The 26,161-nt window shown below is 38.7% G+C and overlaps 1 protein-coding gene across 1 annotated transcript in view; it reads right to left on the minus strand.

Annotated features, from left to right (window-relative positions):
- Positions 1-21,474, minus strand: part of LOC150102872 (short stature homeobox protein 2-like) — a 51,763-nt gene extending 30,289 nt beyond the window's left edge. Inside the window, exons 1-2 of the mRNA XM_090397963.1 lie at positions 21,318-21,474; positions 11,359-11,636 (exon numbers count right to left, since the gene is read on the minus strand). Coding sequence (XP_090254089.1) covers positions 11,359-11,636; positions 21,318-21,474 — 435 coding nt within the window. The remainder of the gene's footprint in view (positions 1-11,358; positions 11,637-21,317) is intronic.
- Between the last annotated feature and the right edge of the window lie 4,687 nt (positions 21,475-26,161).

Below are 26,161 nucleotides of genomic sequence, written 5' to 3' on the forward strand. Positions count from 1 at the left end.
ACAAAGACGGGAAAAAAATCCTTAGTCGACCCACGGTACAAATGTACTAATTGGGTAACCACATTACAAAAAAAAAAAAAAGAAACTTTCAGCGAAGTCAACTGCTCACTATCACTGATGTCATTATTACACATAGTGTTGAAGATTCTTCAGAAGCAAACTTTTTTTGGTTGGTTATGCTTGGTTAATCACAGAAATATTTCAACGATGTTTCACGACTGCAACTGTAATTGTAGTCGTGGTTATGCTGTTGAGTTATCGGCTCAGCGAACGATGACCGAGCGTGTCGGGCGTGTAACTTTGTTTCGCATGGAGATAAAACTTTTTCATCCACAGAAGACATCCTCATTTTTGAGACCGACTAAAGAAGTTAATCTCTAAATACACCAAATCCTTGCCACTGATTTCCTATAAAATTAACTCATCTCAAAAAATATCTCTTCGATGCCTTGCAAGTATTATTATTATTTTTTCAACCATGTCATTATTTATATGAAGTAAAGAGGCGCTCATTTTATCGCAAACGAGTTTTTGTCACTCTTTGGGATTGTCTTTCGTATTCTTCCTTTCAGAATGAATTGTTACTGCCACGTTATGTTTTGGGCTACTTTTTGCCTCGAGTCTTCTTCTTCTTCTTTCAGTTTTCCTTTGCAATACGGAAGATAACTGTTGATAGTCGATAAGGTCATCGTAATGTTCCGGGAGTTCATAAACCACTCCGATATTTCTTTGCGTGTCTTCGCTGCTTAACCGCAAGCGCGTGTTTTTTTCTATTTCAATTTCGCATCTACATTTTTTATGAGGCAAACCCGACCGGGATAATTGAAAAACGTATTGTGGCATTTTCCACATTAAAGAAAGTGCCCTTTTCGGTCTGGCCGCTGAGATTCCATTTATCGCTTACATCCGTAATTGTTTACGTCGTGTCTCTCTCTATCCATGGTCGTCAGATTAGAGAGCGATCACGTTTGATGGACGGTGACAGCCCCCATAACGGCCACCGATAGCCCTCCCAACCACACTGCTAATGATGAGTACCGTTCATTAGCTAGTAGACTCCCGCCTGGCGGACGTCTGCTTGCACCGGTTTTATTTATTTATTTACTTTTTTGTCGTTTCCTTTTGTTTCTTTAAGTAAATCATAGGCTATTTATATATCTTGTCGGTAAAGCTCTCTATTAGTCACAGTTAGTCAAATTACCCCGCAAGTGGACTTTTGGCATCGCTTTGGGGGATCCCCTTTGGATGTTATGTTTACCCTCTGAATGCGTTTCTTTCGGTTTTCTTCAGGATTTCGAGCAGTGGCTTTACGTTGTCCTATCGCTGTTAAAAACAGCCCTGCAAATTGCAAACTTGGAATTTTTCAATTAATAATTAAATTAATTTTTCGCTTAAATGAAAAACGATAATTGTTTTTCCCCAAGAATGTTGGTTGAGTGCGTAGTTACACAGTTCAACCAAAGAAAATCAAAATATCACGCGTTTCACGACACGTTCAGGGCTCATTGTGATACCGCAGTTAGGCTGCATTTTCAGCATCAGTAGCGGCAACGATGATTGGTTTGGTTGAATCAAAGCTTGCGGGGATTCAACTACGAGAAGTGTTTTAGAAATTCGAAACAGAATTTCCGCAGATAATAAAAAGTAATAACAGTTTCAAAACTTAACTTGCAGATGTTCGCATTTGTTAAAATAAATAAAACTAATTTTCTCTTTAATTCTGATTTTTAAAAAATAAAAATAAAACTGTTTTAGAAAGGAAAGGAGGTCTAAGCAGTCCACTGCTTAGACCTGTGCTTTCCGTTTCTTCTTCGGCCTCCGTAAACATGATTCAGTAATGTATTCAACATTTTCTTGTAAACTTGGTTGTCCCAACATAGTCAATTTCATCTAACTTGATTTTATCGCCTCCATACATTTATCATCGAACCCCCGTAGTTCAGTCAGTTTCAGCGAGGCCCTTTGATCGCAAAAAACTTGGGTTACAAGCCGTCTACGATGCGAAGAACATTTATCTAATCTTTTCAATCAAAGGCCAGTTAGGTCTCATACGGAAGCAGAGGGTTCTTTTCTCTCGGAAACTCGGGTCAAAAGCAGGTAAACCGGATCTGTGAACACGCAGATCTACAGGCGCAGAATACTCGCCCTTGGAGGATGCAGTAGAGTAGTTGCATATCGGCTGCTTATGCACTCCGTAAAACACACAGAATTTATTTTATTTTATTTTTTTGTTGTTGTTGATTTTGTTTTAAAGGTCGCCACATTGACATCTGCTGACTAGAATGGAATTGGCGAGCATGCGCGCGTAAATCACTATCAGTGAGTGCTCGAATAACAGTTCAGTTTACGGATCTGTCATCTGTTTAGTTTGAAAATATCTTCATTTGAAATATCAGCGTTTTATGGAAATATAAACCTTTTATTTTTTTATTTTAAAACCTCTGTCTCACATCCATAGCGTTCATAAACATGCATTTTCCTTTGTGTCAAGGCTCATTGCTTTACTTTTCCATATCTTTTTCTTGCCTATACAGTTACTTTCGCTTTTGTTATGCGTGCATCATGTTGCTCTTCAAATACGTGAAATCCCCATTATCCCCCCCCCCCTCCTCTAGCGCATGCCCATGATCTTCATTCTCTCATTCCTGAATATGACCGTTTAGTGTTTCGGTGTTCATTTTCAACCCGAATTTTTTCTTCTTTGCTTAACTTCCGCACTGTTCATCCTCTCTAGTTCTTATTAAACTTCAATAGTATGTCTTCTTCCCATCTTAGGTTATTGATTCTCGTACCTTCAGTTCAAACCTTCCTTAATTTTTCTTTCCAGTAGCATGATAAGATGCTCCAGGATATTGGGCCTTCTTGTCTGGTGCGTCGTTATCCGGAACCACCTTTCAGTGTTCCACCTTTTCTCACAAACAGCTTCTGCAATATCGTCGATACTCCACAACAGAGACATCAGATTTTTTCCACTCTGTGCGATTTGAGTACAGTCCGTGTACTAGATTTTCTTCCACTTGTTTCCATATTATCTCTATTAATAACGTCATAAGTACTTTCCACACATGACTCGCTCGTCATGGCAATGTTCTGTAACTTTTTTTGCAGGTCCATTCTGCTTCCTTTATTGTGAATGGGTATTACAATTGATAACATCCACGCTTTTGGTACATTTCTTTCCTGCCATCCATCCATCCATTTGAGTTCATCTGTCATCACAGACGAGCTGCACTTCAGCCTCTCCCCAGTGATCCAATCGTTCCTGGGAATTTTATAGTACTATAGATGCGTTACTGCCTTTGCAATCTCTTCTCTCAGTATGTCCATCTCTCTTTCTCTCTCTCTCTTTCTATACACTTGGTGGTGGTATTGCCTTCAATTTATCAATTTGCCTCTTTTCAGCCTCCGCATCTACTTCTGTCTTACATAACTCTGAATAGTATCTTTTCCAGTTCTCTCTCTCTCTCTCTCTCTCTCTCTCTCTCGACTGTTTCTTCTGTGTTCATCACGATTTTATCCTTGTCATCTTTTATGATCCTCCGCTTTGAGCTCCATTTCTTGTTGATGTTTCTGATCACCTTGTATACCTCTCGCCTTCTCGATTCACCATGGTATTTATTGTGTCATTGCATTGCTCTTCTGGCTACTTTGCCTCGCTCCATTCTAACCGCCTTCTAGCAGTGGAAGCAACGGTCCTAGAAACAGAGCAGCCAAGAAGAGCGAGATTCCACAGCAGATATTGAAACTAATTCAAGAAAAAAAAAAGGATGTAAGATTAGGAGAGAGATATTTCCCAGGAAATGGAAGAATGGTGTACAGTGAAACACAATGTTACTTCATTGCATTTCGCTCACTTCGATTTTCATCAGCAGTTCTAAGCAGGTCTTATACAAATAATTTTAAACTGTATATTACCATCTTCGTGATACCCAAACTGGTTCCTATTTATACATTCTACTTGCTCACCTATTATTCTGTTACTTCAACGTTTTAACTCTCCAAGTCGAGCATATTTTTATTCATATTCTTCGATGCCAATTCCTCACAACCCTTTACTGGTTTTAGAAATTGAAGACTTCAGTAGTAATCGAAATAAATGGGTGGTAAGTTTCTATACGATATTGCCCTATCGTATAGAAACTTAAACTGATTTTCAGTAGTGAAATCAGACGCTGTCTGCAAAAACACTATCTGTAGAGTTGAAATCTCCTAGCCTACATCGTTTCCTCCGAACACATACCGCGGAAAGGAAGGTTCAGAGAAACCAGTGTCAGTGCTCTTCACGTGGATGTGGAATCGCCGAATTAAAAATAAACGAAAGTTGCATAATTTTCTATTTCGAAGAAAGCGAGTCGTTTCCCACCCTCTCCTTTAGATTGGAAGAAATTATGGTTAGATTTTTCCTGACATCTTATTAATTATAGCGGCCATTTTTATTTTAAGGATCTACAGAATTTTCGTAATTTTGGAGATCACAGAATTTCCAAGTTGTCATGTTTTACTGTCATTTTCAAGGTGTGTCCGTTATTTATTTCTTATTTGCATTTTCCGGTAAACATTTTTTTTTTTTTTCACGCTGGCGTTCATCTACTTTTCGTTCCGAGTGCTCTTTTTCCCTACCCCAGTTTTCACTTTACCCTTCAGTAGATCGAATCCACACGTCTGATAGTTTTGCATGTTTTGCGCACACATATTAGTGGAATGTGTTCGTCCCAAAGTAACCTTAACCGAAGCCTTTCATCTGTAAGCATATTTAGTACATCCCACCTGTCAAGACAGTTTTGTTAGGATGAGCGAACAGTGTGCCATGTGACAACAGCAAATGGGAGAGTAAAAAATAAATGAACGAATGCTTAAAAAGAAAAAAAAGTAACCTGCAAGAATAGATGCAAAGCTTCGCACTTATAATCGGAGGAAGAACTCCAATTTAATCCATAAAAATGTAGTTTTTTGATAGCTTTAGTGATAAAGTAGTATAGTCGTTGATGATTATATGCCGCCTGTCTGGTTTTAAAAATTTGGAAAGAGTAGGACAGTGATTCTTAACCGGTGGGCCGCGGCCCCCTAGGGAGCCGCAGAAAATTTATAAACGTTTCTAGTTTTTAAAATTTTGAAATCTCTTAAAATAATTATTTTTTGCCACTTATTTTACTTTGTTTCAAACTTGAATCGTTTTGTGTTAGTAATCTGAACTCTTTCTCTGGGATTCCAAGTGTGATTCTCTGAAGTTTCAAACAATACTAGTACGAATGCATAGAACTTAACTTGGTGAAGTGCTACTTGAGTGCAATTACTTTTCGAAACTTTCAGCGCTGTAATACTGATTTGTTATTTCTTAAAATTTACCCCCTTATAAAATGAGCAAACAAAGAACATTAGTTGATTTCCTAAATATAAATACAGTAAAGTTTTTACATAATATTTAAGTGAAGTTGATTTCTGTTTTCTGATATTTTTATAATCAGAAAGTAAATCACTATTTTTTTTTAAAATTAATTATTATTATTATTATGTTACTACAAACTATGGGGCCGCGAAAATATTTTAGGATACTTAGGGAGCCGCGACTACTAAAAGGTTAAGTACCACTGGAGTAGGATATCAACAGGAATGATATACAACACTGAAATTCTCTCTTCCAAACCTCTAAGAATTGTGAAGGCTGCAGAAGGTTATTTTGAACTCATCAAAGAGTATGTTGACGCAGGCTGAGACGGGATTTTCAGAGATTGCATTTTCTTTCTCTCTCTCTTTCAGTAGTAAGCACAAAATGAACTTTGTTAAACAGAATGATGACTTCTTTATTTGCGGAGTGATACGTTTTTGCCACGTCATATGGCATGAATCTATCTGTTGCTGCTGGGGTGGGACCATCGAATGGTTGGTCACAAAGACAAGCTTACAAAGGACTATTAAAGACCACATAGCCTAATAGTCACTGCAGGCGATGTTCAACTTCTATTCTAGCAACACTGCCGGTATACGATTATTTTCTGTATCCAGTGAAGACTTTGAATATGAAGGCAAGATGTTTAAAGAAGCATTCGAAAAAGCAAAGAAAATCGACACCACAAAAGTGTTTTGCTTCAGAGGGCCTTGAAACTGTTGCAGTCACTCGAGCATCAAAGGGTATTTCACCACTGACTTATCATGCATGCGTTTATGATGGTAACTATTAAAATTCACTAACTATTGCTGTTAATAAAACAGCGTTTGGAAAGTTGCATTTAAGTGGCGAGTACCAGTTACTTTTATTAACAAGCTAAGTAAAATTGGTTGAAATGCACTGCAAAAATTTTATAAGTAATTTACACTTGCTGCAGTGCACGTGTTCTTTGCAAACCCCAGCGATGTGAAATTACATTCCCAACAAGCTGTTACTGGTATAAATGTGAAAACGTAGTTTTTAATGTTTTTTTTTAACTTTTACGTTAATGCCGCTGACACGTAAAACTCTCAACGTCTAATTTGCTTGCCTCACATCACGGAGGAAGTCTTAAAAATTGTCTTGATAAGTGGATTAAGTAAATATGCTGAGAGATGCGATAGAAAAAAAAATGTTTTTTCCAGTTCTTGCAATGATGTGTGGGAAAACTAGTACTAACAGAATAGTATCAGTTTTTATTTATAGAGCTGCCTCTCAGTAATATTTCTCGTAAAAATTGAACTTTTTTTTATTTAGTCGTTTTCCGCATAACTTTTTGGTTTTCAACATCAGCCTTTTATAATTTTTTTCCCGCCAAATTTGAGGCCATATTTTTAATAGAGGAAATACGTCGGTCATCTTTATTGCATATACTGTTCTCCCATATGACGAGGATAATCTTTAGTGTGTGATACCGAACAGAGTGCTGTCTTCTCTCTCTCTCTCAAAAAAAAAATAAATAAAAATTCTAATTCACCTTCCCGTACTGTTGCTACTTCACAGATCAACAGAGGGAATCTTTACGTCTAATATTTCCTGACATACACCCATGTCCCATCAACTGCTTCATCACTCTCTCAAAAACTTGCTTTTCTCTTTTCTGCTCAGTACTTTTTCTCCATCCAGTAACTAACAAATCGTAAATTCGGCCGTCATTCTTATGTTTAGCGTGGTGCACCAAGGATCTTCCTAAAATTTCGTAGTGCCGTTCAGAGGAGGGAAGTCCAGCCGGTCAATGATTCCTCTCACTGACTCGTTTCACCTCACAGACTCACTGTTCACATCTGCCGAAACTGGTCCGACATCCATCATTTCTCCGCTTTCCGTTGGACTTGTTAAAACTTGAACAGCGACTTCCCGTTTTTTTTACAGTCCAACTGCAAAACCCACCAACCCGGCTTCTTCTCACCTCATTCATTTCCATCTGCTTCTCTTCTGTGGAACAGACCACCTCACAGAAAATTGTGTTCATCCAATAACTACACCTGCCAGGTTTTTCAAGGAAAAAATCTTCTGTTCCATCTTCCTTAACCCATGTTTGTGCAGTGGTATCGATATGCAATCGGTTCTGCAACCTCTCGTGTGGGACTGAATTTTTTTTTTTCTATGGAAATAAAAATACAGCCATGGAAGCGATCTTATCGAAGTGATTTGTTTTTTATGCGAATCCGTTAATTTGCCCGAATTAAACAGCCAATTTATCGTTATCCGGACATCTGTGTGTATTTCGTTGCTGCCCTTCAGCGACTTATTGGGAACAAAGGAGCTGTCTCTAAAGAAAATCGCATTTCTCTTCTTTGATGTAACCTTTCATAGCATGAGTTTAAGCGACTTTTTCAGCGTTGAAGAAACGACGAGTTTCTCTTTCACTTGAGAGGATCGTTTTCCTCGAAGAAGAACAAACTCTATATTTATCACAACTGTAACTCATCCTAGATTACTGTTCCCATTCGTGGGTCGGTGTCTTAAAAGCCCCTTAAAATCCTTCTTTCTGAAGATGGCAGTTTGGTTAATCCAAGATCCTCCTCTCACCGATTCGCTCATCAAACAATCGCTCTGTTTTTTGCAGAATTCTTCATCTCTGTTGGAGTGATCGAGTCATAATGGAGATGTCCGATCACATTCAAATCTTTAGGAAATGAGGAAAAAAACCAGCGTCTCTTATATAGAGTTTTCACCCGACCTGATCATCATGATCGTCACATTTCTTCATAATTCAATTCTTTATTTCATATGGAAGTAGTAACCCCCCCCCCACTCCCAGCGCAGTTAAAAACAGACATAATACACTCGACTCATAGTCTTAGTTGCGCTTTCGTTATTCCGAACTATCCCTAAACACGAAACATTATTTTTATGTGTCCAGTTTCCTCATTGTCCATCGTACATTCTGCTTTTTTCACGTTTTTTTTTTAATTGGAGAACTTTACATTTCCATAACAACCAGAAAGAAATACTGCTGTTTACATTTAACGTAAAAAGAGCCAATTCCTTGTGGAATCAGTTAAATCACGAACCGATGAAAACGTCAAGAAAGGTTTCTGTCTTTTGAATAATGAATCTGAGACGGATTTGGCACATGCACCCACTCCCACTTAAAGTAGCTAAGTCAAAGTATCATTGCTTCTGCTTGAGTTGCTTCTGACACTTCATGTCTCGTACGCTATTGTTATTTGCGGGCGCTCCGTCCCTGTCAGTCATCTCAACATATTTTTCGCACTCTTCGTGCAGTATGTGTTATGCGTAAATACCAGCAGCAGAATTCTCACCATTATGTGGGACGTTTGACGACAGTGTTCATCTGATCCTGGATTTGGACAGACTTTTTCTTCCTTATTAAGGACGCGCGTGCAATAATCAAGTTTCACGATTGGTTGCAGAAATCAATAAGGAAGACCAAGGCTTGGGAATCCTCAGGGAGGAGGGGATTATGCAGTACCGTACGGCGTAGGGGTTGAATATCTCACTACAGGAGAACGTCGTCGGCATATTCTATTGCTGATGAGTCTGACACTTTGAGTCCACCACTTTTGTGAATGATGGACAGCGAGGATTAGCATGAGATGAATATTCAAAATAGTTATCACGTCACTTGAAGAAGTGGACAATTTCGGCGCAGATTTTTTTAAAAAAACAGATTCGTTGTCATTCAGCACAATCGCGATCTTTACATTTCCTCAGAGAATGTTTTAACAAATACGTTACACCATTTTTATTTTCTTCGGGTAATTTTTCGTGTGAGCACATGATAAATTCGGTTCGGATAATTTTTAGATTGGCACTGATGCAACTAAGAGTGTGCATTATCACCTAACGAGAAAAGCGATTTTTCCAAGAGGAACAAATTCTGTAACCTTCGTGAGAGACGTGAACTCAGCATCGTTTAAGAAAGGCCTAGACAATGTCACTCGTCCATTGACAGGATCTAAAAGTTCCTTACAACCGAAAGGCCAGATTTAGCAGGCTGTAATCACTGAAACCTTTGCCAAGCAAATAAGATTTGGGTAGAAACTTATAAGGTCTTTGTCAACTGTTTTACGTATTTTTTAAGGACAAGTATTTAATTAGAAGATAAGCAAGAATTAGTAATTATATTAAATATAACAGCTGTTTATTGACTTGATAATGCAAGGATCACATATTAAGAAGCAAGGATGGCTTACCATAAACGCTCGCATAAGAATCTAAAGATCGTGAATAATCACATTTCGTTGTATCGATATCGCCATTGATATCGATAAACAGGTGTTTGTCTTTCCGCTAACACTAAAGTGTGTTGGTATTAGCTTTAGCATAAAAAAGAACGTGATATTATCGTCAAATTTGTTTTTTTTTTGTCTCCTTATTAGCACCTTATGAGTTTTGGAAAAAAAAATTTGCAGAGTGGTAGGTCCAGATAGTAAGTCATCGTACCAGTTTCAAACGGAAATTACGCATTTCAAGCCGAGTGAGTGACATTTGTTAAAATGAGTTGACTTCACCATTTCTGTCTCTGTCAAGTTCCTTTGTCTGCATCGCATTTTTATCTACTTTTATTGACAGCGATCGTCCCCCAATGTTCAGACCATTAGCAGACGTTACTCCACTTTTGAGCGACATTTGACCTTCGGTTAGCAAAGACCTTGGTTCAAATTCCATCTAGGTTGCGGGAAAACCTTGATAAAGGCTTTAAGTTGAAGATCCGTTAGCCAGTCCCACCCAGGGGGTGTCAGTTTCTTTCCTCAGTCGTGGATTTCTCTCGCCTGAGAAACACGCGATTAATTAGACCGACATACTGGGCTCACAGTATTCGTTGCTTCGGTCATAATCCCAACCAACTTAGAACTCACGTGGTGACCCTCTCAGATGGTTAAATTCTGCTCATCGTTTCTTCCTTGGAAAACAGGTTTGAATACGTCACTGGTTTCTGTGGAGATTGTAGAACATTATGCGCATGCGCGCTCTTCGTTGAAATCTACAACTGCTTGATGCAGGGCTAATGGTAAGCACGCGACAGCATATATGCAGATGACAACGCATAAATTCGCATCAAAGTTTGGTGAAACTGTCCATTTCGAATGAGACAGTGCTGCAACATCTTAAACTTTGGCTGAAAAGACTTGGGTTGCAGTCCTGTCTAGAACTTTTATCAGGGTTTTTCAAACGAAGCTGAGTTCGCCGGTCTCATACAAGGGTGGAAAGGTTTTTCTTTCCGGAAACTCGAGTTTTTCATTCCGTAAAGCAGGCAAACCGGCCATTAGAACACATTTCTTTCTTGGGAACGTTCACCCGAGTTTGTGTCTTTTATCGTCCAGTCCCTTTCTCAAAAGTATACGAATGTGGGCTGCGTCCAGTTATACTCCAACCGCAAAACTTGATTTCCTTCGTCATATTTATTCCCTTGCATATTTAGAATTTGAAACCTCCCACACCACTCGGCATTCCCCGAAAATCATAGCATGCATTTATTAAAAAAAAAAAAAAAATCAATCTATTCCGCGTTCTTTTCATTTCTGGCTCTGACGCATCTACCCACCCGCCCACATGCGGGTGCATAAACATGATTCTAAGGTACTCACAACAGTTTTTATTACGCTTCTTATAATTGAACGGTATGTTTACCTAGTAAATGCAAAAATAATAATCCAGCTTAATTCCTTTCATTGTGGTCAACTAAGTAAGTACGACTTTGCAATATCGGCACCATTTATGGGGATTCCTTCCCACTCCGTTTCGACACTTATTGAAAGAAAAAAAAATAAAGACAAGGATATTGTAGGCGACCCCGTGTCACTTAGCAGATCTGTTTTATGTAAAAATGCGAAGTGACAAGTTTTCTCAAGAAGCTATTCTAGGAGTGACCCCGACCCCATCGAAGGATATTTCTTGAAATAAAGATAATAATATATCACGAGTAACACACACCAAGAAATTAATATTAAAACAGTTCTTACCTGCACCCGTGCTTCGGAGAGCCCCAGCCTTTGCGACAGCTCTTCCCTCATGAAGGCATCTGGATAGTGCGTCTCATCGAATAACCTCTCGAGCTCGTTAAGCTGCTCCAGTGTAAAGTTTGTTCGCGATCTTCTCTGTTTTACTTTCGGCTGATGGTTTTCTTCGTGGCCATTGTGATCTCGCTTCTCCTTTCTCTCTTCGAGTTTGTCTTCCTTTTCGCTGTCTATCCTGCTCTGCTCGTCATTTTCTGCTTTGACCTCTCCTGGAGATTGTGGTTCTGCAAATAATTACAGCACCTTTTAAAGCCGCGAGCAACATTCAGTTCTTAAAAGTACAACAGCTGACAATGAATCAGGTAACACACAATATTAGTGTGCTTCGCCAATGTTGTTCATTACAGATTTGGAACACGACGCGATTTCACGAGTGTCGTAATGCTTTCATAAAGGCAAGCACAGTCATAAACAACATAGGCTGTGAAATACAAGCTGCTTTCTGTGGATACTGGCATGACATGCGAAAAAAAAAAACACTGTTAAATCTCCGCACATATCGCATCCATTTCTGGGTTCTTTTAATCCAGTGAGATAGACACGTTTGGACAGTTTCAAGTCCGCTGTAGGAATTGTCATGTCATATTTATACTTCTTGCTCTCATTTAGGGAGAGCTTATTATCCACATATACTTACTTGGATAGGCGCGACATGCGTGACAGTTAAGTATAACACACACACACACACACACACGAGAGAGAGAGAGAGAGAGAGAGAGAGAGAGAGAGAATGGATGCATATATTTAGCTGTTGTGATAGCTCAGTCTTGCTTAGATTTAGTGCGGGAGGGGGGACCTTCCGTATAAGTCTGATGTTCGAGACATTCCATGTAGTTCGATATGTCCGCTTTGTCCACTCTCGGAAAGTCATGCGATTTCACCTCGTCAACGCATTTTCGAAAGGTTTTGTAAAACGTAAAACCCGAGAAAACAACAAAATAAAAATATAAACAAAACAGATCTGCTGGATGAATTGGTAAGTAATAATTTAGAATGCAACTATACAAGCACGACAAATTTTAGCTTTATCTATCTCCTATACGCAGTATTATACGTTTTTGTTCGAAATGACAGACATTGTATTTGCAATAGCTTGTTAAAAAAAACAACAACAAAAGAATAATAAATATCATTTCGAGACAAGTTGGCATGAGCACAGAAAGCCGGGATATCAGACAGTACAAAAACAACCATAGTTCATTTGCTGAAAATCGCTTACTTATTACCCGAAATAGTCGGAATAACTCGTGCATCATCGTACACAGCAGACGATCACTGTAACAGACTGCGCCATGCAAGTTTGTACCGCACTTTAATGAGCGAAACTGATTGATTAAACAGGAAAATTAATGACCAAAGAAACGAACCTAAAAGGCTTCGCTTTGGCACTGAAATTTATTAAAACGAAGGATAATAAATATCTGTTATTATTTTATTGCTATTAAAAGTCTAAAAGTTTCAAAAGCGATTGAAAGAGAAATAAAACGTTTCACCTTGAAATGTCGAATGTCAAGATCGTAGATTCGTTTCTTCGGGGTTATTCCCTGTGAATCATCAAATTAAAAGTTAAATGGAAATTGCTTCATTTTATATTTTGATGAAACAGTTATTTGGTTACCTTATTCTTCAGATGAAAACAAATATATTTTTTTCTCTATATCATCCTATCGTCGGCCATTTTATTTTGTGAATCCACCGAATTTTTACAATTTTCAAGTACTTTAAAATTAATCACAGCTTAATTATAGATTGTTCTGTTTCTATTTTTTCTTTTTCATCTGCCAATTTAATGCTCAAAGTGTGCACGTTTTATTTCTAATTTTCATTTATGAGAAAAACTAATTTTTTTTATTCAAGTTGCGACCACCTTTGGTAGTTGAAATCACCTTGATTGGAGCTTTCTTTATATGAACAAAGTTGCTTCAAAGTTTGCAAAAAAAAAAAAAAAAAAACGGATGAACTTTGAAGACCCAAAGAAAATTATGTGGGGAACCAAATAAAATTTGAAAATTTCCAGATTATAGCCACAGATACTTCGATCCGTGGCTATAAAGAAAACTATTCCTGTCTTGTTTTTTATACCTTCAGCGCGTAGGCAGCCTTTCGAAAATGAAGAAAACCGTAGTTATTTGTGTGTGTGTGTGTGTGTGTGTGTGTGTGTGTGTGTGTGTGTGTGTGTGTGTGTGTGTGTGTGTGTGTGTGTGTGTGTGTGTGTGTGTGTGTGTCGGGGATGGGGGAGTTGGGATCGTGAGTTTGTGCCATGTGACAACAGCAAATGGGAGAGTTAAAAAAATAAAGAAATGAATGCTTAAAAAAGAAAAACATGGCATTTATATGCAGGCACATGAGGCTTAGAAAGCGCAATCGAAGGGACCATTATTGTTTTCTTTTTTTATTTTATTTATTTATAAATAAAATGTACAAAATTATAAGCTGTGATTAATTTTAAAATCCTCTAAAATTGTAACATTTCTGTAGATAGGGTTCTCGGAAAACTGATAGAAAGCCTTTTTTTTTTCATCTAAAATACAGGGTGATACACAAAAAAAACTCGCTTTCATCGAAACCAAAGTTTATGCAGCTTCAGTCCCTCGATGATCATTCCCACTTGGAATGACCTTTCGGTAATTATAATATGATGATGTATTCACTGATCGATTCACTGAATAAGGAATAAACGAGTGAGCTCCTTGGCAGATTTCGTGCCTTTTAAATCCTGCAATCCCGCGAGAATGAAGGCGAAGGTTAGTATTTTCGTAAGCCGTCCGTCACTGTCGAAGCTTGTAAAGTTCCAAATACAAAAATAATGTTTGGCTATAAAATAACCGTGAATAATTATTATCTCTTCGTTTCATTAAATTAACGTTGAATACATTTCTGAATTACAAAATGTTGACTATAAACAGCTCACCTCCTGGCCATCTTACGGAGAACTAAGCGATAAGAGAATCCCTCCAGAAAATTTTCAAGAAGCCATCGAATCTACAACAGTGACGTAACTCGTCTCTTATTAACGCAGAGGTGAGAAATAGTCACGTTTTTTGTACGTGTGAGTCAAAAGAAAAGAAATCTGATCTTAGCAAAGCGACATCTTTGTTACAGGAAAGAACACAAGGCCAGTAGCATTAATGTTCACTAGATTAGGTTGAATGAATTCTAACCAGACTAGTGTTGAAACATTGGCTGTGGAAGATCTTGAATAATAAATGATATGAATTACACATGGCTTGTGAAATGAAGAAGAGGAATGGGATGCTAAGTCTCCAGCAAAAGTACGAATATGAAGTAAGAGTATCGAAGGGCCATTGAAGGAAAACTGTAAACGAAAGTGCAGAGTTCAGAGGCACTCGGCATTGGTAGGAAGAAAAATGGAAAGGATGCTGGAGACTCTTACAAAGGGAGAGGACACCATAAGGTGGTGGTAGCTTGGTAAGCAGGTCACGGTACGATCCAATTAAATGCCCCGGAAATGTCGACAGCGATCACAGTAGTTTCTCAAACCGTTTTGATCTAAAGGTGGATCAGGTTCGCTAGAAGATCAACGAGGATCTAGAGTGGGCGGAATTCATATTGGTGACCACTAACTAATTTACTTGATCTCTTAAGTAGTGAAAAAGATGGCTGTTAATGACCTTTTCCCATTGCGTTCGAAAGAATTGAGTTGAGGGTAGTGGAACAGTAGTTCGATCTTTGAATGCGACTCCCTCCCTTTTTCAGGTTAGGATGAATATCGGCTTGCATTCGATATTCGTCCTAACCGACATGTAGGATATGTTTGCCACCTCGTCGTCTCTCCAGTAGGTGGCAAACAATTTGACAGCTGTACGGACCATATCGGGTGGCATTAATTCAGGGACGCATAACTGGAACAAAAGTCTCTTTCTGGACCAAAGAGACTTTTGTGTTTAAACTATTAAGAAGCCTTTCTGCCAGAAGATTAAAGTGGCATCCAGTGAGCCGTTTAAGAACATTGGAATGTGTTTATCTTGGTCGCGTATGCCATACCATCTTATCATTGCTATGTGACATGTTGCAATAGAGCCTTCTGGATGTGGATGGACAGAAGGTGCACTCTGGCTGAGCGCACACACACAGACATGCAGTCTGAGCAAGAAACGAAGTTTCTGAGATTTTTGATCTCTGAACTTTATCTCACTTGGAATAGAAAAAAAAAAATCGGAAACACTAATCTTATGGGAAGGAGGAGTAGGAATCACATAAGCTGCGAAATTTGTCATGGCTGGATAAGGACGTTGCACCGAATGGGAAACGTAGTGAAGGTGATGGGCCTGAGTTGTCAACAGGAGCTGGTGTCTATAGTATATTTAGATGGAGAACTGCTTAAGAAAAGGTCCATGGTGCTGTTTTCCAGTATTCCGAGGATAGAATGACAACTGGTGCCAGCTAATCACCAACAGCTAATACCTGGGACATCTCTTCCTTATTGACGAGCGGAGTTTGAGAAGAGATGCTAACTGTGAACATTAAATTTCCGAGGGTAGATGACTGTGGTTTGGGTATTGGGACTGCGGAAAATCAAGCTTCATACAAAAGTACAGTCATCCCTCGACTTATGTCTAGGTTTCGTTCCATCAGGACGGATGTAAGTCAGTTCGGACGTAAGTCGATACATTAAATCAACAGAGTTATGGGGATTAGGGACTTAACAGTAATAAGTATACTGCCATTTTAATTTTTAAACCTTATTATATTATAAAAGTGTACTGTGCGTTACTGCCACTAGAAAACAAGAGAATAATCACCCAAATCTTCCTCCACAATCACATCTTCATTAACTTCCCTATGTGAAGAACCAGGCTGCGGCTCTTCTGGTGTAACTTTTTTTTTGATGAAAATGTTCGATGTGCTTTGCTTGTTCCTCTTCCTCTTTTCACCATAAATTTGTTCATAGCAAACAAACGCATCATGTACTTTCCTTTCTACTAATAAGTAGCGTACAACATTGGGGTCCATGTCTTCAGCCATTTTGAGAACATCGCTAACTGCAGAGAACATTTCTGCAAGACCCTTCACTGTGAATTGTTTAACTACCTCTCCTTGTTTCTCTTTTTCTCCTTGTTCCTCTTCCTTTTCTTGTTCTTCCTCTTCTGCAACTTGCTCTGCCTCTAGTTCGACCCAATTCTTCGTCGGACAACTCTTCAGGTTCACTTTTTATGAGTGGAACTATGTCGTCATCACTCACTCCGAGATTCAGATTGTTTGCTAGGCCCACTATTTCTTCACTCAATTTACAAAGGTCTTCATTTTTTTCAAAATTTCCAAAATCGAGCACAAACCTTTTTAATGTCTTTTTCCATATGTCACTCATACATTGAAAGGCCACTTCATCCCAAGCCACAAGAATATTTTAATAGCATGATAAATATTGAATGCTTTCCAGAATTGCACGAGAGTCTGGCCGTTTACTTCAGTGGCAGAAATGGCTCGTGAAAAAGTTGTCCGTAGATAATAATAATAAGCCTTAAACACTACAAGAACTCCCTGATCCATCGGTTGGATCAATGAAGTAGTGTCTGGAGTGAGAAACATGACCTTGAACTTGGTGAAGATCACCGATATAAGACAGATGACCCGGAGTATTATCTAGAATTAAAATTTTAAATTCTGCATTTTCTTTCACACAATAGCTTTCCATTTCACTCGCATTACAGTTGATTAAGACATCCGCAACAATTTTTGAGTCACCCACGACTTCTTGTATCTCCACTAATGAGCTGGAAGAGTATGCTTCCTAATGTTTTTGAAGGCTCGTGGATTCTCACTGTGCCATATCACCAATGGTTTCAATTTACATCCAGCCACATCACCCCCAACAGAATCGTAACACGGTCTTTAAGAGCTTTGAATCCAGGCAAAGATTTTAGTTTTCTGTGGATGAATTATCCGCTAGGGCATTTTTTCCCGAAACAAGGAGGTTTCATCCATATTAGATATTTGCTGAGGCAAATAATTTTCCTCCGTAATAATTTTATCCAATTTCTCCACAAACTCCTTAACAGCCTTCTCATCGGAACTTGCAGATTCGCCATATATTTTCACATTATGCAGTGCAAAACGCTGCTCGAATCTCATGAACCAAACCGAAAGAAGCGTTGAATTCGTAGTCGTAATCGGGTCCTGCTTTTTCCTTCAGCATGTTTGAAGAGACTCAGTGCCTTAACTTTTCCAATCACTGGCATGACCTTGTCGTTGCTTCATCACTATCGCTGAACTTGCAACTTCGTTTCAAGATCAATTGCTCGCCACTTTTTCTGTGATTCTTCACTAGGTTTTTTAGTAGGACGTGTGGGGGCCATGTTGCACAAAATTTCGCGAAATAGTTAATGACAAATAACCTATTTTTCAAACACAAAATGAGCAAAGGAGCTGTTGAAGCCACTTGCCGACTGCCGAGGAAGGTTGCGGCTGAATGCGCTGTTGCCACTGCATTTTTGCTAAATAAAAATCTTTTTACCTTACGAAAATGTTATTTATTCCATTATGGAATCACGGACGTATCTTGGAACGGAAGTAACTCGAACGGACGTAAGTCGAGGGATGACTGTAATCAAAAACGTGAGAGTGGTTGTTATCGGAATTTAAATAGCGATATATGAAGCAAATGACTGCAACGAAGTGTGGCCAGAAAAATTTGAACCGGAAAAGATCATAAACTGGGGATGCTAATTTGACATCCTCTCATCTAACGACATCGAATCTGTAATACATCTTTCGGTTTGCGCATAACTGAATCAGCCGTCCATAACCACAGATTTGCTGGACTATTTGTATCTCTTCAAACTTGAGACACTGCGGACCTCTATTATAACCGCTGAAACGCTTCGTAGAAGACTTTCTGCCACCAACATTCTGTCATTTCTGATACAGTGTTGGTGGCACTGTGCTCAGTCTTCTTCCTGGAAGAAGACTGAGTTTATCGGTCTGATCGGCAATTCTTCTCAGCCGCTTCCCTCGTAGCACCTTTGACTGTATGTCATCTGCGGACCTCCATTTCGTCAGCACCTCGTGGACTTGGGAATACCCGATTAATGCCCGGTGGCACGTCGAAAGGTTTTCTCACCGAATGACATCCGACCATCATTCTCATTTGGAAGATCCCGGAGAACTGTTTCGGTATCCTTCCTGAAAATCATTGTGCGGTAGAAGCTCAAAATGATATCAAGTAATGCCAAAATCTCCTTTACAGACCATAATATTTGCGTGGTGGAATCCGTTGATGACCTGCGTTATTCCATGCCTCGTGGTGGGACAGACAGGATGTTAATGTGTCGTCGTGATTTACTGTGAAGTATGCTTGTGTATTCAGCTGCGCTTCGTTTTCCAAACAGTCACGTGATAAATGAATTGCTTTCGAAAAAGAAATTATCTGCTATTCTTTATTCATTTTGACCTAGCAAGATATGATGCACGTAGATATCCTTTTATTCAGGGTAAGTCGATGGCGTTGCTTATTCAAGGGGGTGGGGGAGGGAACCCTTTCAAGTACATTTCATCCGAAGGTGAGTTAGTCAGTTTTATGACAAGGCGTGTTTCATCTCGAAAAAAAAAAAAAAGACCAGAAGAAAGCGTGCAAATACAGCCAAAAATACAACTAGGGCGTCAGAGTCGTAGTTGCTTTGGTCGTAATTCATATCAACCCGACCCAGCTTATAAATGAAGATTTCGATTCTCTCTGTCCTTTTTGTGATGACATCGTAACTCTTATGCACTCCATGCTTTTAATCGGCTACTTTTCATTTGATATAAAAGTCGTTTCGTATTTATTATAACTGAAACATTTCTGTTGGAAAGCTTTAATTTTAAAAACTAAGTAAATAATTAATTTATTGACTTGATGCTGATATTTCGCTGGTATTATAACCAGCATCTTCAGAGCACAAAAACACTGTTTGTCACAATACGCGATACTAAAACAACATGGTGTACTTAACCAAAATTGTAGCAGCAACACAAAGACTAGAGTCCTGATTTTTTGGCGCCCTCTATCTGAAAAAAAAAAAAAAAAAACGCTATCATATATTACTAGAGTCCTAGAAAAGTGCTAGTTTTTTCTTAATATGACTGTCTCCCAAATCTTCGGCAAGTTAATACAGCCATATTTGTTGAGATTTGGGGTGTGTTTTAGGGCTTCTGTCGCCTCTAAGAACAATCTCTCTGATTTATACGGGTTTCTGTGTAGTACTTTTGTGTTTTTCCAGTTGATCCTGTGTGCAGGGGTATCCAGAGCATGGTCTGCTAGGCCCGACTTCCCATAATGATATTTCCGGACGTATCGTTTATGTTCGCTGATGCGGATATTCACAGTTCTTCCTGTTTGACCGTAGTAGGCTTGATTGCATGAGCAGGGTACTTGGTAGACTCCTGGATGTGATAAAGGAGGAATGCTGTCCTTGGGTGAGTGGATGAGGGTAGCTAATTTGCTACATGGTTTGAATGTGGTGCGTAGTTTATGTTTATTGAGGATTCTTGAGATCTTTTCGGATGTGCCTTTAATGTAAGGGATGGTGACTGTTTTGTTGTAGTTCTCTGTGGTGGATGGTGGGAGGGGTTTCTTAAGAGTGTTTAGTATTTTGTTTATTTTTTGTGGATTGTAGCCGTTGGCCAAGAAGGTGTGGCGTAAGTGAGTCAGTTCAGCAGTAAGAGCCTTGTCATTTGAACAGATTGCTCTCGCTCTATGGGTTAGCGTTTTTAATATGCCATATTGTTGAGAACGATGATGGTGTGAATGTTTGTGTAAGTATCTGCCTGTATGTGTGGGTTTTCTGAAAACTGAAAATGATAAGGAACCATCTGGGAGACGTGTGATGAGTGTATCCAGGAAGGGCAGACAGTTGTTGGCTTCCAGTTCCATAGTAAAGTGGATTATTGGATGTTGGCTATTTAAATGTGCAAAGAATGTTTTCAATGTCTCAGGGCCATGTGGCCAAATAGCAAGCACATCATCAACATAGCGTAGCCAAAGTGTTGGTTTGAGAGTGGCTGTATTGATTGCTTGTTTTTCCAGGTGTTCTATGTAAAAGTTGGCCAGGGGGGGGGGAGAAAGGGGGGAGCCCATGGCTGTCCCATCGATTTGTTTGTATATTTTCCCTTTCCATGTGAAATATCCTGCATGTATTGTGAATTTGAATAGTTCAAATATATCAGGGGGGAAGTGTGACTTCAGTAGATTGAGGGTTTCTGTTAGTGGTACATTTGTGAATAGTGAAGTGATGTCAAAGCTTACTATCAAGTCTGAGCTTTTTAGGGTGAGGTGTTGTAAGATGCTTTTTAGGTGTGCTGAATTTTTGATAAAGGAGGGAGAATTGTTAGTGAGAGTGGCTAGTAGCTTCGCTAAATGTCTAGCCAGTTTGTATGTGGGACTATTTATACTGTCCACAATTGGGCGTAGGGGTGTGCCTGGTTTGTGAATTTTTGGTGATCCATAGATCCTTGGTGTTTTAACATGGAAGGGTTTGAGTTTGTTAACTATGTCTTTGGGCCAGGAAGTGACTTTTTTTAATAATTTTCGTGCCTTATTCTTTTGTGTGTTGGTAGGATTGCGATCTATAATTTTGTATGTTGACTGATCTTGTAATAGTGTGTGCATTTTGTTTTCATATTCAGTTGTGTCCATCACCACGGTTGCATTTCCTTTGTCTGCTTTTGTTATGGTAATCTGGCTGTTGTTGTGTAGCTCTTTTATAGCAATGAATTCCTTATGTGGGATATTATTTTTTGGAGGCTTGGACTTGATTAGGATGTTGGCCACATCTAAACGTATGTTGTTAGCTATTGTTGGAGGCAGGTCGTAAATTCCTCGTTCGATGGACGCCATTATTTCGGCTTTTGGAACTTGCTTGGGAGGAACTTGCTTTTAATTTTTGGAACTTGCTTTTGGAACTTGCTTTTAATTTTAAAACTTTGCCGTTTTGCTGCTAGTTCAGAAAGTGTCCACTTTTTAGACTGCTTTGCAACAGTTCGTATTATGACCGTTGCTTCTCCGTCACAGTTATGAAGCAAGAGATTATCAATCAGTGGCTCAGTACTAATTCCCGACTCCATCACCCATTTCAGGCAAATAAATTTTCCACATTCCGTAAATTTATTCCGTATTGATTTATTCGTTGAATAAATCAATTTAATCAAAATTCCAAATTAAAGTGCAAAACTTTCGTAATAAAGAATCGTATGCTTGAACCAACAGTGTCAGCAGCTGGACTAATTTAGAAAAATCCCCTAAAGTTACGGACAGTTATGTTGTAAATCATCATCAATATACGCAAGAGTGCAGACGTACAACGTGGAGTAATCCTATAGAGCACTTTTTACATTTTAAATACAAAACGGGATTCTTACGCGACCTACTCGCACCTTTTCTAGTGGGTTAACCAATACAATTGCTTTCAACATGTCTTCTCATTTCTGTGGAAGAATAAGTGTTCGTTGATCAAATTCTTGTATTTTTTTTAAATTTTTTATTTATTTATTTCATTTCTTGTTGTCGAAGGTTGTCTGCTCAGCGAATCTTTCTTTGTGCGATTTGAGGCCTCGCAATTCATGCTTTGTGGCCTACTAAAGAAAACGCTTTGTTTATCATCCACTTTTTTGACGTTGCTCCCACCCGGGAAAGATTATTTACAATACCTATAGTATATTTTGTACCGTGGGTGGATAAGGATGTTTTTTCTATTTTTATCAATTTTCTAATTTTTTTGTATTTTCAATTTATTTTTACATCATCCGGAAACACTTCTCTAGAGACCAAATACTGGACTTTTTCAAGCCACTTCAGACCTCCAATAAGCAATAAGCAGGGAGGTGGTCTCTCACACCGGGTAATGAAGTTCATCTCCCCTCCCCCCCATAAAGACAATCACAAACATCTATGCCCACAGCGGGATTCGAACCCGCGACCTGTTGGTGATTGGGTACGCTAACCACTCGGAGCCAACCAGGCCTGGAGTAACATACTCATCATTGTCTTTCTAGGCCTGGTTGGCTCCGAGTGGTTAGGAACAGCAGTAATAACATATAACCATGTGCCCTTCCAAGTGTAACGCATTTATTAAATACGTCTAGAATATATTTTTAGCATTTCAAGTGGAAGAATATATGCAACGAATAAAAGAACTTCATGACTTAACTCATACGCTATTAATTATGTGTTATCAGTGATGTTTGCTGTGTACAACTTAAATTGCAATTGCTCTTTTAATTCTAATTAAGTTATGAATGTAACTTAAGTAGGATGAAATTTTTTGAGGATTAAGATGGTAATAGGTAATATTTCTGTTACTATCCTAATTTCGATGCACACGAAATTTGAATTCCACAATTTCGTTCGTTTTTTTGCATTTCGTAACTTGAAATTTACGTAATTTGTTTTTGTGATATTTATGTGAGTGGAACCAGGTTTTATAACTCCTGGAAGATCAGCGTTAAGCTTAGTTTGCATTTCTTCGAATGTGTCCTGAGAGAAAATTAAGATGGGATCGTCCTCAAAAGCGTTTACTTCACTGTTTGGCTTAAGTTCACAGAAGTCGTAGATATATACAACATGATTGGTCCTACCTCGTGCACATCCTAGTGAAAGACCTCAAGCCATTAGTGTTAGTGTGAAATCCGATGCAAGGAATTAGAGCTGGCTTATATAGTATGGAAATGAATCCAAACAGAATCCTGAAGAGGAGAATGCTCCCGATGGTCTCATACGACCATAAACAGTACAATAATATTGCAATAACTTTTCGATCTAAAGAAGCTGTTGAGTGTCAGTAAGCAAAACAATTTATAATAAAGCTGTTGCACCTGAGAAAAAACTACACGGACCAAATTAATATTTAGACAGAAATATTAATTTCACGAATCTGGTACTCGGCCTAAATTTACCCAAGAATCTGCCACTTCGCTTTGTAATACTTCACAGGAGTTTATTCCAATGGCTTGATAATCTAATACAACTAATAAAATATTTTCAGAACTATATGATATGATTTTCGGTATACGTTTAGAACGTGGAGACTAGTAAGTGTAAAAAAAAATCGATTTATTAGCTTGAAACGCTAAAAAGGTTTCGTGTACGTTGTTGTGCACTTCTTCAGGAGAAATGCAAAAAAATAAAAAATAAAATAAAATAAATAAATAAATCGCACGTTATAAAGATATGTTGGCAACATACAAGCTGCCAGCTGTGCAGGAATCAATAGCTGAAGACCAGTACTTATGCACTTGATTTTATCAAGTGCATAAGTACTTGCATGCATTTAATAAGTGCACGCTAAAATGTATTGTGTGTGTGAAGGTACAAGCGCGTGTGTGTTATATCCGAGATTTATGTGGTCGAGATTTCTAATAAATGAGGACCAGAACTAAACTGTGGGCCAGCTTTCCATATAAGAAATGAAGTAGTTCGTGAAGTACAACGAATACTCTATATTGAATACAACAGGTTAGTTAGGGAATTCAAAGAGGCGTCCGAAAGGACACTCAACTTCTCCCTCTCCTTCCCCCATCCGCTATCAAATGGAATAAAGAAAGAAAAGAAGTATTTCTGGATCAAAACCGCGCGGATCTCGAATGCGATACTCACTGCACCTGTAGACGTAACAGCGCCTTTTGTGGGTATGGTTTCACTACGCGCTTTATTGCTGATTCCTTTATGATGGCGTGCTGTGAACATCCCTTTTTTTGACATCCTGTTTAATATTTTGTATTTCTCCTGATGAAGTGTACCACGAGGTACGCGAAATATACGGATAGGAATTCTAAACCTGAATGCAGCATTCCAACTTTCTTGCTGTTTTAGTCTGCACGTGCAGTTTTAATTTACTATCGATCGGAAAAATGATTCGCGAGAGACTGATTGGAATTGTCGCTTGAATTTTGTTTCTATTTACAGCTCTATCAAACACATAATGTGGATGCGATATGCTGCCATCGAGGGGATGTTAAATTATTCTTCAAGGCGATTTATAATAGTTAATAAATTCCACCCTAACATTAAGAGGAACCGTTAATTCTTAAGGAATAATAGTAGTAGATACGAAGTCTGGATTTACATTGTCAATTAGGCGACTATTGTCACATTTAGATCTCGTCTAAATGTTTCTTGTATGAGGTTGCGATTTGCTTACGTAACAGCTCGAACGATTAAGATGATGATATTCTAAATATGAACTGAAGTTCTGCAATGCTGTTATTTTCGTACCATTAGTATTTTTAGCAAATAATATAATTTCATATTCTCTTGTAGTTTGTACATCGATATATATATTTTCAAAACAGCTTTTACTGCAATTCATTTTCTTTTTTATTTTTGTGATATTCCCTAGAAGCAATTTTTAATTTCTTTATTTTCACGAATACTTTCTGTATTCCCACTTTTAATTTCTGGTGCCAGACCAGCGGTGAAAGAAAACAGTCTTTTTTTTTTTTTTTTTTTTGATGTATACTCTGTTGAAATTTGTTTAGTGTATATTCTCTGAAGTCAGCAAGTTTTTTTTTTTCTCTCCCCGTCTCATTATGCTCATTAAATGTGTTATACATACATTACATTACTCGCGTTAGTGATCACCGCAATGCGTGATTCATCTTAGCCTGGGAGGAGTTACCTGCGGGCACCACAGTCACAGACGCAGCGTCTGTCGCAACACAGAGAAGTAACACATGGTAACGGTGCTTTCTTTGTCTCCAAATTTACATACAGTGCATTCTTGTTTTCACTCTGGGAAGTTTTTTTTTTTTTTTTTTTGAGCGCAATGCTCTTCGATTGGAAATACCTGGGTTCGAATCCTGTATAATGCAAAGAACCTTTATCTGTGCTTTTCAAGTGAAAATGAGTTAGCCGGTTTCATATGGAAGCAGCAAGGTTCCCCCCCCCCCTTCCGAGAAACTCGCCTTTTTCATTTCACATACAGGCAAACCGGCCAGGGGAACACGCGCAATTGATATACAAAGTACACTTAAAGGCATAGGGCTAACCATCGTATCCTGGAATTATGGTTACGAAATCAAAGTACATCTTTGATTTCGTATATATATATATATATATATATATATATATATATATATATATATATATATATATATATATATATATATTACCCGAACCATAAATAAGCGAATAACCGAACCACGAATAAGCCCCATATTACCCGAACCAACATTCAGTGGTGTCTTCAGTGGTGTAAAGAGTGTCTACAATGGGACGCAGAAGCTTGGAAAGCTGTGTTATGGAGCGAGGAATCACGCTACACCCTTTATCTGATGGATGGGTGTGGCGGATGCCCGGTGAACGTCTCTTACCAGAGTGCGCAACCCCAACTATGAAATTCGGATGTGGCGGTATGATGGTATGGTCTCGTTTTTCCTGGTTTGGCCTCGGACATCTATTTGTCGTGCCACGAACATTGAACTCCGAGAGGTATCTGAACATTCTGGACAAAAATCGCTTCCTACTTTTCTACGGAAATGACCACTGGCTCTTTCAGCAAGACAACGCCCTGTGTCATAAGACTGCTGCTGTAACTGCCTGGTTTATGGAAATGAATGTCACCACACTTAACTGGCCTTCACACAGTCCCGTTGTCAACCCTAGTGAACATCTATGAGATGAACTGGAGCGTGGGGCGAAATCAAGAGACGTCCGTCCCACAACAGTCCAGGACCTCATTACATGCTTACAGAAAGAATGGTCCAAAATTCCTATTGGAAATATAGTGGAAAGTACGCCCGGTAGGATTGCTGCAGT

Source organism: Typopeltis vanoorti, chromosome 9, assembly GCF_054136105.1.
Source record: "Typopeltis vanoorti isolate ZY-2024b chromosome 9, IOZ_Tvanoo_1.0, whole genome shotgun sequence".
Lineage (NCBI taxonomy): Eukaryota > Metazoa > Arthropoda > Arachnida > Uropygi > Thelyphonidae > Typopeltis > Typopeltis vanoorti.